At 40.1% G+C, this 14,236-nt stretch overlaps 1 protein-coding gene across 1 annotated transcript in view; it reads left to right on the top strand.

Moving 5' to 3' along the window:
- The first annotated feature begins 2,115 nt into the window (after positions 1-2,115).
- Positions 2,116-14,236, top strand: part of RSU1 (Ras suppressor protein 1) — a 101,612-nt gene continuing 89,491 nt past the window's right edge. The window contains exons 1-2 of the mRNA XM_009330600.1: positions 2,116-2,173; positions 2,825-2,875. Coding sequence (XP_009328875.1) covers positions 2,116-2,173; positions 2,825-2,875 — 109 coding nt within the window. The remainder of the gene's footprint in view (positions 2,174-2,824; positions 2,876-14,236) is intronic.

Raw genomic sequence — 14,236 nt, 5'->3', positions numbered from 1 at the left:
AAATGATAAAAATAATAATATGATAATAATAATAATACACAAAGCAAGTGATGCACAGTACAATTGCTCACCACCCACCGACCGATGCCCAGCCAGTCCCCGAGCAGCGGCCCCCCCGGCCAGCTTCCCCCAGTTTATGTACTGAGCATGACGTCACATGGTATGGAATGTCCCTCTGGCCAGTTTGGCTGTGCCCCCTCCCAGCTTCTTGTGCACCTCCAGTCTTCTCAGTTGGCAGAGCATGGAAAACTAAAAAGTCCTTGGCTAGTGTAAGCATTACCTAGCAACAACTAAAACATCGGTGGGTTATCAACTTTGTTCTCATCCTAAATCCAAAACACAGCACTGTACCTGCTACTAGGAAGGAAATTAACTCTATCCCTGCCGAAACCAGGACAAGGCATGGTGACGTAGCGGGTCCTCACCATTGCTAGTGTGAGAGGACTGCGAGTATGAAGCTGGTGGAAGTCTTTGGTGTACGCATTGTGTGCTTTTTCCTGCCTTTTTGGTCACCCAGGATTTATTTGAACGTCTGAGGCTTGGGGAAGATATTGCTTGACTAATTGGAGCTTTCCTATGTTGGCTAATGGGGGAAAGGGGGCATCTTGGACAGGAGGACATTACATGGATAGGCACACAAGCTGTTTGGATTGTAATGCAGAAGATATCCATTACTCTCCTTGTGGGGTGGGAGGAAACAGGCAAGCATGGAGTAGGTAACTCCACTGCCTGGTAGGAAAATCACTGACTCTCTTTAAATACAGTGGAGCAAGGCTGATTTCTTGTTGATGCTGGTGAGTCTAGCCAAAGCCTCAGAGCCCTAGAATGACTTGGTTTCTTAAGTTAAATGCAGGAAAAGATGTTTTTTCCTGGCATTGGTGATGTCAGTTTGGATCTGGCTCTGATCTAGATTAGGTTGTCTTAGAGCTGGAGATGTCAGACTAGAGCACTTCTCATCTCAGGATGCCAGCAGATGGGTTGCCCTGCTGACGGCTGGGCTTTTACTAGTCAGGGCTGGATATCAAGGGCCTGTAAAATGTTGACTTTCACTGATTGTCACAGCTATTAAAATATCTAAACCAAGAGTAATAAATGCTGCGTAAGGAGTACTTAGACATTTGTTCACAAGCTTGTAACTTATCCCCAGCACCTTCTCTCAATTACTCTGTGTAAACTGAGTTCATATATTTAGCTTTATGTGTAAGTAATCACTAGTGTAAGTGATTGCTTATGATTCAGATGCTGATGCGCCTTTTATGTTTTAAAGCTTAGACCTTTTTGTGGAGGCTGCTGCACTTGTCTGCACTTTAGTGCTGGTTTTTATACAGTACTCTTACAGGCTTTCTGTGGGCTTCGTTCTCTGTCCTCCTGTTCTGCTTCATGGGCTTGTGCAGGCAGTACTTAGAGCACTCATATTTTAGGAGAAATTTAGGGTGGATGCACTGTTTCTTCCTTTCTCCTCCCCGCTTTCCTTCCTCTGCAACCGGCAATTGCACAGGGAACGCGGTGATGCTTTTTGGTTTTTTTTTTTTACACTGAACTTTCCGATCTGTTTCTGCCTTTGAAGTGACTGTTTTCATTCTGCTAACAGGTTATATTTGCCTGTGGTAAGTCATGAGCTTTCAAGGGTTAGCTGAAACAGGTTGTTATATCAGTAAGTAAAAGCTCTCCAAGCTGTTTCCTCCAACTTGCAATTTAGTAAGTATTGATTAGCACGGCCAGTTTTCGTACATGCTCAGCAGGATATCTTCATTCCATAAGGCAGCAAGAGCCCTGTGGGCTATCTCTGGGCTAATGTTAGTGATGTTTGTTGCTTGAGGAAAGCTCTGAGGGATGAAAGACATACCGCTATCAGCTGCCCTCCAGGCAGGAAAATTTCCCAGCTGCCTAGGAGGGGCAGCCATGTAGTTTCTAGAGCTGTTTGGAAGAGACTGCATTGGAAGTAAGGAAAAAGGTGTAGAGGAGGAAAATCTCTAATTTCTTCTAGTTCAATAAAGTATATCAAACTTTTTACAGGGAGGAGGAAGATGTTTGAGAACTACTTCAAGGTGTGAGTTTCTCCTCTGACTATTTTAGCATATTTTTTTGATCAGATAATGTTGTCAGTTGTAGGCTATGGAGCTTCCAGGGGAAGCAGTAGTGGTGTGGAGGGTGGAAGTAGGCAAGAAGAAATGTAAAGGATGATGAAGTGTAGGGGGAGTGCTGCTCTCTGTAGCTGCCCTGTGTCCCACACTTGTTTGTTCGATAAGGTGGAATCTGAGGGACTTTGATCAATCACATCATTCAATTAATTTGAGTAAATATTGCATGTTGTCACCTGGCCATTCACCGCACAAAAATGATGCTACTCTGCTACTGTGCTTTATGGGTGCAAGGTTGTAAATGCAGCTTTTGGTACTTAGGACTTAAATCTAGCAGTGACTTGAAGATAATGAACTGGGAACGATTGGAAATGTAATTGCTCATGTGGCATGTGTTCCTATTGGGATAAATGTTGGAGTATCTATCAGGTTTTCCTCGGGAAGAATTCAAAGGGTGGAAATGAGAAAGGTGTTTATGTGCCCAGAACCAGACCTCTGCTGGGAGGCACCAGTACTTACTGCTGACATTGTGCTTAGCGTAGCAGAAACGTGAAGTAAAGGGGCAGAGGAGTGGCTGGAGACACGTCCTTAAGTCTTGATCCTGTCTTGTGTTTTGTGACAGTGCATATGAACCTGGCGTTACTGGAGCGGAGAGAATAACTTGCCTCTTTTTTTAGCTGAAATAGATAAAAGCTCTCAGTTGCCGTGTCCGCAAACTAACTTCTTTCTCTCTTCACTTGCAGTTACATTGTCTCATATCACGCAGCTGGTTCTGAGTCACAACAAGCTTGCAAGTAAGTATACTCCTGTTTTTGGACTTCATTACAGGCAGTTGAGCAATATTGAAACCTGACACTGCTAGTTTGGTATTTTTTTTCTTTTTTTATAATAGAGCGCAATGTCACTGTTGAGTGTGCTTCTTGGTGAAGCACTTTATTAAAAATGAAGAGATTGAAGATGTGACTTAGCATCTCTGTTCAACATGCCTTTCCAACTTAAATACAAATCTGCCACATACTGGAAGGTCTGTAATTCTCAGTCTTGTTACCAGTTCAGCCAAAAATCCATTCCCTACCACAGCTCTGAAGTCCTTATGTTTAGGTGAGGACTTTTGATTTTTTTGTTTTAACTGTATCAGAAATGATACAGTTTGCATTTTAGTGGATGGATAACTAATTTGACTGAAGCAAGTGAAAATAAATTACAACTCAACTGCATTATATCTATAACCAAATATATCTGAGCAAGGCCAACTGTGAGCTTCAGGCATGAAAGTCAAGCAGTCTACTTCTGTCAAAAAAAATAATAATCTTTTGAGTGTAAGTTGTCTCTTGCTTGTGTTGCACACGCCACCTTCAGTTATTACCTTGTGGATCCTACTTTCCATAGTAAAGCAGCCCTCAAGTGAGGTGTTGGTGAATAGCATGTCATGAGAGCAGCATAAACATGAGACTTATGGAGACAGATATCAGACTGGCTTTTGCAAGGCAAAAGAAATTATTTCTTTGTAGAAGAACACTTCAGGCTTACCCTTCAGTGTCTTGTGCAAACACTCCTGCTTCTTGGTTGTTGAAATAAAAGCAGTGAGTTTCGTCTGATCCCTGTTACTGTGCATCTTCTGAAGCGAAGAAAAGTATTGGTTTTGTTGATGTTCTGCTTGTCCTTGTCTGCTCTGTGCATGTGCCAGTGGATTTCTACCTCAAACAGTCCTTCCCTTTTGGAATGGAATTTTTTAAGAGTGCATGAAATGGGGAGGGGAATGGAACCACCAAAGAGGGGGAGATGCTGGGGAGATGACCGCACAGGTGCAGTAGCATGTACCAGGCTATACCCAAGAAAAGCTTTACAAATTGAGACTAGGGTTAAAAAACCCAACAAAAACCTATTGAATTCTAAACTATTTGCTGGATGAGCTGTAAGATATTGTGTTACTTAAAATATATGTATTGATGTAAAAATCTCGCTTTAAGGCTTTGAGCATTTGCAGAGGATTAAGCATGAGGAAAAAATGAAAATGTTCTTAGATTCTACCACATAAGCACTTCTTGTCTGGATGCAGTTTATTGGGTACTAATGCGTAGCTTAAAGGGTTTGAAGTGGTAGCAGGAAATAGATAAAAGTATGGGCACTATGTGAGTGTCTGTGAGAAGTACGAATTAGTTATTCTAGGTCCTACTTCTTATTGTATAGTGTCCTCTAGGTTGGCATCTTGCTACTTGTTTTTCTCCTTATAGATTCTTTTCCCTATAGACTTCTTTTCAAAGAAGTCTCAATTTATTTATAAATATGACCAGCAATTTCTAGCCATCTAACATGTAAATGATGACCGATGGGTAAATTCATGGGCAAATTCAGGAAGGGAAAATTGTAAGCGTTGCTATTAAGCACACAGCTCTACCTCTAGTTGAGAAGGTCATGAAGTTACAAATAGCTGGAAGCTGAGAGAATGTTTTGGGAAAGCATTATGGTAAACTTGCTTTGGGCATATTGCCGTCTGGCATCTTTTATCAGCCACTCATGGAGTTGGGCTACAGGGCCACCCAGCTGGTGTCTTTTGTGTTCCCTCAGGTCACTGAAAGGAGATGCCTGTCTCTGAACTTGAGCTGCCTAAAAGCTAGGCAGTTAAATGTATCCAGCCACTTCAGCTTTCTCTGCAGCTTTTGGAGGGCTGCAGGCACCTTGAGATAGCAGTTCATTCTGCACACCTCTATGTATTGCCTGTGTGACAAGATCAGACTCATCCGAAGTTGGGTACCTAGTGCTGCCAGGCAGAACTTCTCTCTGGTGCCGATTATCTGCTCTGGTATCTTCTGTCTGAATGACTGCTTACCTGGGCTGCTTACCTGGCACAAGGATGAAATGAGTTGTAAGCATTACTCTTGGAAAACTTGACTATTCTTTCTCTGGGGTTTGTAAAAATCCTACAATTTTTGAAAGCTAACAGACTTCCAAGGACTTAATCATCTCTTCCACGTGACACCTTACGAATCTTAAACGTAGCTAAAGGGGGTGAGTTCAGCTGAACATACAACTGGCTGGGCAGGCAGCAGATATTTACCTTGCCCTGAGGAAGAGAAGACAGGCTGAAACTCCTGCAAGGAGGCTTGAATCATGATAAAATTGTCTGTCTGAGAACTGAGCCTGGGGAGGGTGACATACTCAGGCATGAGCGCCAGAATTAAAAACTGAGTAACCTATGTCCTAGCTATAAGTCTTAGCTGTAGACGTGACTGGGGGAGAAAAACATATGGTAATAAGAGGTTTCCAAGGTTGTTTAACTATTCAAGAAAAATCCAGACTACACCATTTGTTTAATGCAGTTTTAGTTTTCAAAATTCCAGTTTAAGGATTGCCACTACTCTAAAATTGTGTTATATTAAATCTCAACTTTTAATTACTGCTTTCTTCTAAAGTAGCCCTTAGATTCTTCTAAAGTAGCCCTTAGATCAGCAGGTTGCAAGTATATCTGTTCTCTCAGCCAGGGGATTTTTTCAGCCTTCCTGATTGCTATGTTTGGGTTTCTTTTATGGGAAGGTAAAACCACTGCTTCTCCTGAGAAGTAACTCAAAGTCTGAGTTCACAGACTTTGTGAGTACTCTTTCACAAATTGATGTAGACATTTAAATAGACAGCACACACTTTTAAAAGGCTAAATTTCAAGTTCATATTACCGTATTTGACACTGTTGACCTAATCTTTTAAGCTATGTAATTAATTGTCTTAGCAGATTGTTCTTAAAATGACTAGGAAAGTGGTGGCAGTGACACTTGACATGCTACACTAAGGTCATATTAGCATCTTTTACTAGTTTTCTGCCATTTAAATGAGTGTTCTGCTTGCTGTTTTTTTCTGCTGTTTATAGTAAATATGTCTATCTGGAAGAATAAATACATGTAAAAACTGGATATGCATATTTTTATGTAATCATAGTTCATATTTTTGCCAGCAAACTCTATTAAAAGTAAGTAAAGTTTCATTAGCAAGTATGAGGACCGCACTATTAAATCCATCATACTGCTTAGAATATTTTTGTGGCATGGTTTTTGTTAATATTTCTAGTATGTCATTCATACTGCTTGTGCTTGTGCATTTACATGTCTGTAAATCATTCATTATCAGAAGTACTCAAATCCACGTTGATTTTTTTTCTGGAGAATATTAGGCTGGATTTTTTTCAGCTGTCTGGTGCTGTGCTAATGGGAGGAGTCTTGAACCGGCTGCTTCTGCTCCAGGTAACTTCTGAAACAGTTGAGTCTGTCCTTTGCTGCTTGATGGGAACTTTTTGTGCTTCAAAATCAGAAACAAAACTCTAGGGGAAGCTAAATAGCTGCGATTCTGCAGTCTTGTTGAGCTAGTTGCTGCGTAAGTGGCAAACCTGGGATGATTCCACTTTGGGGTCTCCTGTGATAATCCAGTTGAAAGCAGAGGCAGAAAGTGAGTACTTGTGTTTTTTCTTAACTTAATGTAGACATATGGGCCAGTGTCTCCATATACTGTACTGGGAGTTTTTTGTTCCACCATTTAGTGATTTAATGAGAAGCAAAATTAGAGACAGTCATGCTTATGCTATTAGCCTGCATAGTTTGTCTGATCCTGACCCAGTTGTCTTGAACCCATTGTCTAACATCAAAATAAACGGAATAGAAGTCCTGACAAATGTTCCTCAAGTTTGTGGAAGAGAGTGGCTGAATGACAGAGATCTGCCCTTCAGTGTGATGGATTAATTTGAGTAGATGTGACCAAGTTGTCTTTGTTACATGCTATTTGATGGGAGCTGGAGGACTTACAGGTGGCATTGACTTCCTGCTCAGTGGGATCGTTAATAAGACGTGAATAGTGGTAGGGAATTAGGGTAGCTGTGCTGGAGGGGTATGGAGGGAGTTGGAGCCACAGAACATACTTCTGTAGAAACCATGCTTGATCACTTTGGTCAATCACAAATATTGTTTCTGCATCTTCTGTGCAGCAGTAATAATTTTTATGGGTATCCGTTCTACTGTTTTGTGCACTTCTACTTAGGACTGCTTCATGAAAGTTCAAGTGGAACTTAACTTCTCTCAAAGTCTGCAGCAATCTTGGCCACTTGCTCTTTCTGACACCCCTGCATGGGATGAAAGTGAACTTAGGGTGTTGGTGTAGATCTGCATGTTTTGCAGGGCCAGCCAGCATGCTTCTCCTTAGGTTCCTGCTCCGTGGTTGATGCTGGAGTGGCCGTGCCAGTCACGTGTTCTGTTGTGTTTAGTTTCCAATGGTTTGGAGTGTCAAGAGGCTTCTGAAGTCTTGTGTTAAGGAATTTGTCATAGAAGTTCTTGAAATCAAACTTTGTCCTACTTCGTTCGAACCTCTTCAGCTAGAATTTGTGGTTTCATGACAGTTCTGGGGGGACAGTTGTTGGGAATTGCAAAATACTGGGATGTCCAGGGAGCCCAGGTCAGGGAGAGGAAAGGCATATTGCCAAGCTTGGCTGTCTTTTCTACTCTGGGACTTGCCCCATGTCATTTCAAGCAGAATGGTTTGGAGGTTTGTGTATCACATTGTCTTGAGGGCTTGGCTTTTTTAAAAATTGGCTGCACTGGAACACCAAATGGCTGCCTTTGACTAGAGAAAAAAAAAAAAGGACCTTTGCAGACTCAAACTGAAGTCAGCAGGGTAAATTAGGCTTCACCTTTTGGTCCCCTTATGCCACTAGATTTGTAAGTGAGCAATAACTGGAGTAGAATTAGCAATAGAGAGACGTCGTTTTTTAAAGGAAACATCTAAGACTGAGCATATATATTGTGGCTTATGCCTTACCTGACTTTTTTTTTCCTTGCAGAGCAGCTTTTGTGAACTATTTTGCCATGAAGTATGAAGTGGTACTGAAACTTCTAGACTTTAGATAGCTAGGCTAACTTAAGGTGTTCTCCAGCTACTTAAAGTGTATACAAAATTTCACATCCTAGTATAGTCACACTTAATATCCTTACTTGTATGCTGATGAGGTTTAACAATTAAAATCCCTGTACTGCATCATGATCAGGAAGCGTGCTTGAAGAGCTTTCGGAAGCTCAGGTTAGCAGTAGTCCAACCCAGGAGTGCACAGAGGGGAAGACGTGACTGGAAAGCAGGCTGGGATGTTAAAGGTTACTTCAGCATTGACAACAGGTACAGAGTGCTGGTCATCAGTATGTGCACAGCTATTGCGCTGCCAAATTGACATGTTTTATTTTCACATATTTTTGGGATATGCTATAAGTTTTTGATGGCTTGTAACTACTGTAACAGTTATTTGACTTACCTACCTGATAAATTAATTGATGCTGTAATCATTTGGAGAATCTGTTCAGAGATTATAGCTTTTGTGTCATTATCCAGTCGTACCTGGAGTCCATGAGTGTTTCTGCCGCCAGTGGAAATACTGGTATTATATGATTTGTCCATTAGAGGTCACTGTTTAAGTATCTTTAGCAGTTTCTTTTGTGGGAAGATGCTTATGCTCCTGGTAGCGATTCAGTCTGCCTGGTAGGTGGTAGTGAACAGCAGCTTAGTTTTGCTATTCTCCTCAGTCTCCTTAACCTCAGGTGATCCTGTGCTCGCCAGCTTCACTATATTCTTGTGCTGTCTTTAAATGTCCTCAAAAGTTGTCTGCTATTCATAGCTTGCTCCTGACGATTTTTCTATCCTTTTGCTCTTGTGCTCTGATTCCTTGCCCAATATTATCAAATGTCTGAATGACAAGAGATTTGGAACAACTATATATTTTATTTTTTTTTCTGAAACTTCCCCTGTATTACCTGATGTTGCATTCTCTGTCCTCGTCTCCCTTTCCTCTGAGCTGCTCTCCCTTACTATCCTGCTCTTTCCACTGCTTCTTCCTTGATCCTCAAGTGTAATCCTTTCCTCATCTTTAGTCCTTTCCTTTTTGTGAGGTGATCCATTAGCTTTTTGCTGCTGGTTTCCATTTCCACACCTGAATTTTGTTTCTGAGTTAACTTTCTGATCCTGTCAGAATAGCTGTGTCTCATTCATCACGTTCCTTTGACAGCCACGTGGTCACCCTTTATCATACTTGTGCATTTTGCCTTCTTCCAGCAGAGCAGTTACCTGCTGAGAGAAAGTCAAAACTTTCTCCTTTTTTTCTGCTCACACAGCTTACTGCTTCTGTGCTGTACCATCCCCTTCCAAATTGTTTTGCTCTCCGTGCGCGACCAGCACAGAAGCTTGTCCCTTCGTAGCTGCTAACCTTCTTGAGGGTGTCCTTGATCTTATTTAATATGCTGCTAAGTTCCCTTGATGTCATCCTTACATTAGGCCATCTCCTTTATAAGTCACCTTTCTGTCTGTAGTGTATACCTAGATGTATTGGAGGTAGTCCAAAGACAGTTAGCAACACTGCATTTGTCTGTCCTGAATTCCTTCCCAGTCTAGCTGCTTTGTCTTCTCCAGACTGCTGAAATGTGTTATGGTGTCTCCCGCTGGTATTGTCTGACACTTTGCATTTTGCCTGGTATCAGGTTATTTATATAGCAAACTTGCTGACTTCTGGAGGGAACTAGATGCCCATATACTCTCTGTTGCTTCTTGTATTCTCTTCTACTTTGGTTCTGCCTCTGCTTTCTTCTGGTAAGTCATTCCACACTGTTGTACTGACATGATTTACCCCAAAATGGTGCAAGTAAGCTATCTGCGTAGTGAAACTAGGGTTGTGTCCAAAGCACAAGACTTCTGCCTGACAGTGGCCTCTCAGCTGTGCTTGGGAGTGGTGCTTTAAATTAACTGTAAGCCTTTCATTTTTGTTATATATTTTGATTTGGTTTTACTTCCCATTTCTGGTGCAGGGATCTCTAAGGGGAAATATCTTTATGAATGCAGTACACAGGGGGACGTGAGAAGGAGGGAAAAGGAGATCCCTATACCTATGCCTTACTAAATTTGTGACATATGAGTTCTGCACAAATGTTTAGATTAAATACCTTGTTAGCTTTTTTCTCCCTGAAAAAAACCCAAACCTTTGGTTCTGGGAAAGTACAGATGGTAGAGAATTTTAGCTTTAAATAATATAAATTTTGGTTTTAAGAAGCTTTGGGAGAATGAAGCAGATTAATTTATGAGAGAGTTTTGTGCTGTAATGGTATAAAGAGTGCATGCTGAAACTACCCCAATTTATGCATAAATTAAATTGTCAAAGTTTGTGCTGTATGGCAACAAAGTCAGTTTTGCATCATAAGTAAACATACTAAATATAGCACTAGAGACAAATCACTTGTCTTTTAACATAGTTCTTCAGAAGCTGTTGTTCTATTATTAAAAGGCATCTGCAAACATATTAACTCCTTTTTTGTAAGTCTTGATGTTTTCTGACATGTTTTAGTACAAATTTCTCGTGTCTTCACCTATCTCCCAGTGGTTTAAAATAACTAATTTTTTTTGTGGAAGACCCATATAAACGATCTTTCTCCATGTGTATGTACAGGTTGTAATATAAAGTTGTTGGAATCCTCTTGCCAGATATAGACTATTTTGAAGTTGGCATTTTCAAAGCTAGTGAATGTTGTACAAGTGAACTCCCTTCATTAAAGAGCTTAATTTTGTATCATCTTAAAGAATTTGCTGTTTAACAAGCGGAGTGGAATTTTTTTTTGTTGCTAATATTGAAGGACAGGGGTGAGAAGGTAGATTTGGTCTAGATTAAGGGGAAAATGGATTTAGTTTTAGTACTTGGTTTTGTACTCTATTTTCTATGTATTCTTTTTGTTCTTCTACTAATCAGGTGTGTTGGTTTGAAGTGGATAATGACACACCATTTCCTTTCAGACCACTCACCCATCTGGCCTCTTACTCTTTCCATTGGTGCCCTGTGTCAAAAATACTGTAGAGTGAAATCTTTATCTGAGGATGGGCAATTTGTGGTCATGTGGTTTCTCTTGTCTAGGAGGAATGTCTGCTGTAGCTGGAAATGAAATGTATAGTCAGCTGAAGCCTGGGATTAGCTAATGTAGAGGCGCAGGGAGGACTCGGTACCATACAGACTCAAAAGAAGTGGCTTTAAGTACTGGGTATAGGGAGCCCAAACTAGGAGGGAGTTTAATTCATTCCCAGCTCTGAGGGCTGGAATAAGAACATGTGTAAACACATGTGCTGACTTTGCTTTTGAGGGGTGAGGTTTTTTACTGCAGCCTCTTCCTCTGTGTGTGTTTAGAGACAGACTGGTGTCTGATGAACAGTGTCAGCATGGCAGTCTGTGATGCTGAATGGGGGGAAGAGTCAGTTGATCCAAGTAGCTGTGAAAAATAGTCCTACGGGAGCTCTTAAAAACATTTCAGTGGTATAAAAAGTGTAAACTACTAATACGGTCCCATAAAGCGAACTGAAATTATGGACTATTTGTTAGATACAGTGAAAGCAGGATTTTGTAAACAAGCACTGCTAAGCACACGAGTAGATCGGTATTCCTGAGTTAGAGGCTGAAGTGACCTTGACCTGTGAGGGATAACCTATAGTATCTGTTCAAGACCTGGTGTTCAGAGCATCTTTGGTTAGTCCCTCTTGTAAACTGCAGAAAACATGTTAAATACACTGAAGTAAAGAGAATATTGAGGGAGGGGAAGGTGAACATGCTGAACTTCAGCTGGTTTGATTTAACTACAGCCGGCTACTGTGCAGTAGCGTGAAACTCTGAAAAGAACATGCTTAAACAACTTAAACACCTGAAGGAGACTCACTGAGATTTAGTGAGACCATTTGCAATTGCATTTGGTGGAAGCCTAATAATAAATCTCAATTTAACACTATCAGCTAAAGTTCTTTAGCCCTGCAGAAGTTGTTTTTCTTAACCATTCCCTGCTGTTGAAATCTCAACACATAACAGATGATCTGACGTGTAACAAGGGGATGTAGCCTGTGTTCTTCAACTTTTTGCATGGTGTACCACACGGATTTTTTGTCCTGACATAAAAGTAAGATAGCAAAGCATCTTGGCTGAACTGAGCACTCCTCACAAAACAATTACTTAAGCTGAAGATGCTGTCGTCCACTACAGTACTTGCATGTCACACTAATTCAAAAAGCTTGGCTAATACGCTGTTTTCTTCAAAATTATTTGTAGAAATAAAGGGGCATGTTTATATCCACATTATTATACTCATGCTCACTTGAATAGTACTGTTCCTTACTGCTGTAAAAAAGCTAACAAACATTAGATTTTTGTGAGCTATTTTGGTGTGGTTTCAGTTCTTTGCTGCTGGGTGATTTATTTTCAGCCTAGTAATCCCTTCCTAACCTCAGCCCCTGGTTTCTAGTATTTCTCTCTAGTGCACTCTCTGAAGTGCACCTTAAGCTTTCTTCTCAGAGAAGAACAGATTTGTCTTTTGTCTTCACTAGATGTCACTTGATTCCCAGTCTCTTCTCAGCCTTTCTTGTGCTCACAGCACTTCTCCTTAGACTCTGGCTTCTAATTTAAAACTGTTTATGGATAAATTGTTTTGTTAGCACAGTAGCACATCAGTGAACTATGGTATAATTTAAACATGTTCATAAGAACATTTTCATAACTGCAGTGCTTCTGTGTATAATTGCAAAAATGAACTCAGCTGGTTTCTGGAAAGAGCTGAAGATTAAGGAGACAAGTTTCTTTTTAATGTTTTCAGTGTGAGGAAGGTTAGTATCCATCTTTGGGAGAGAGTGGAGGGAGGGCAAAAGGGGAAACTTGAACTACATAATGTGTAAATTAAGTACTGTATGCTTCACTTGGGATAAGGATTCTCTCCAGTTAACTGCCAAGTATGATATCAGCATGCCTATGAATATTTAAAATGAAAACTGTTGTGTTCTCCCTCTGCTAATTCCTCTTTCATTTTGGTGAAGCTGATTGCTTCTCTCTCAGTATAACAGAACCCTTGTCAAATTAATCTGAACATGACTCCAGCTCTACGAGTACAGTTATATTGGATGCACAGAATGCATTATATATTTAGTATTCTAAATTCTTCCTCCCCCATGAAATGTGAGTAACATTTTATGTCTTTATGACCTTTGCTCTAAGGGATCCTTACTCATGAAAAGTTCCTGTTGACGCTAACTGGATTAGCAACAATCTGCAGAACTGGGTTTATTATATTGTATAGTCCACAGGTTTTACTTTAGGCTTAAGAAGTAGGTTCTTGGCAAGAAAACCTTACCTGAGATCTACAATGGACTGGTAGCACTCTCAAAGGTCTGTATTGAGTTCTCTTTACTCTGTATGACTCTCGACCAGCTTTTAAGTGGAACATTTTAATGAGAAACTGGCATAGTCTTATAAATCTCTTCTTTGACAAGTAGTGCTATTTTAATAGCTCTTCTGGATAAATATTCCCTTAGAACCTGTAAAGGTTTAGAGTACTACTGAACGTCATGTTCCTAGGTACTGTGAAATTACTTCATTAACTAAAGAAACATTTTGAAAAAAACAGGGATTCTGCAGCTTAAAGTTTCTAAAGATATGAATGCCAAAGAAACTAATCATGTTTTAAATAATTAAAATTCTTATTTCACTTGATGTCTGATTCAAAACCCATTGAATTCAATGGGAGGTTTTTTCACCTGTCCAAAGGTAGCCTTTGAATCATATTTACTGAGGAGATAGTAAGCTTACTTGCGTACAGTTTTATGAATAGGCAGGTGTTATAGATATGGTTTTCCAAGCAGCAGTGTGACAATGTTTATTTTGAACATTCAGTCTTAAGGTATACATGAATTGAAATGTTTATCTCTGTTTACATACCATGTGGTTCCTCTCATGGAGACTTACATTTTTACAAAATCATTTCACTTGTCCAATTGGGTGGTTTATTGACTCTTGTCACATTTTTCTTCTGAGCTTCCTTGTCTAACATGTTTTTTATTTTAGTTTTAACTTGTAAAGGAAATTTTTATATGGGTCTTTTTTTATTAACAGTGTCTTTACAAATGTTTGATTTAATGTCAGTACCTACTAAATACAAAAAAACAGACTAGACTTCATCTTTTAGACAAAAAGCAAATGGAGACTTAATCTTGCAAACACCTGAGTTTGTTTACTTTTAAAGTTGTGAGGATTCCTGTTGTTTTCCAGTGCTTCACAGAAGCTTTAAGAGAAATAATCCTGGAGAACATTTTCAGAAATAGACACTTATCAGAAAGCCTGTGCATTTTCATCT

Source organism: Pygoscelis adeliae, unplaced genomic scaffold, assembly GCF_000699105.1.
Source record: "Pygoscelis adeliae isolate BGI_AS28 unplaced genomic scaffold, ASM69910v1 Scaffold27, whole genome shotgun sequence".
In the NCBI taxonomy this organism is placed as follows: Eukaryota; Metazoa; Chordata; class Aves; order Sphenisciformes; family Spheniscidae; genus Pygoscelis; species Pygoscelis adeliae.
Note: the sequence above shows the minus strand (reverse complement) of the source record. Positions and strands in the feature narration are given on the sequence as shown.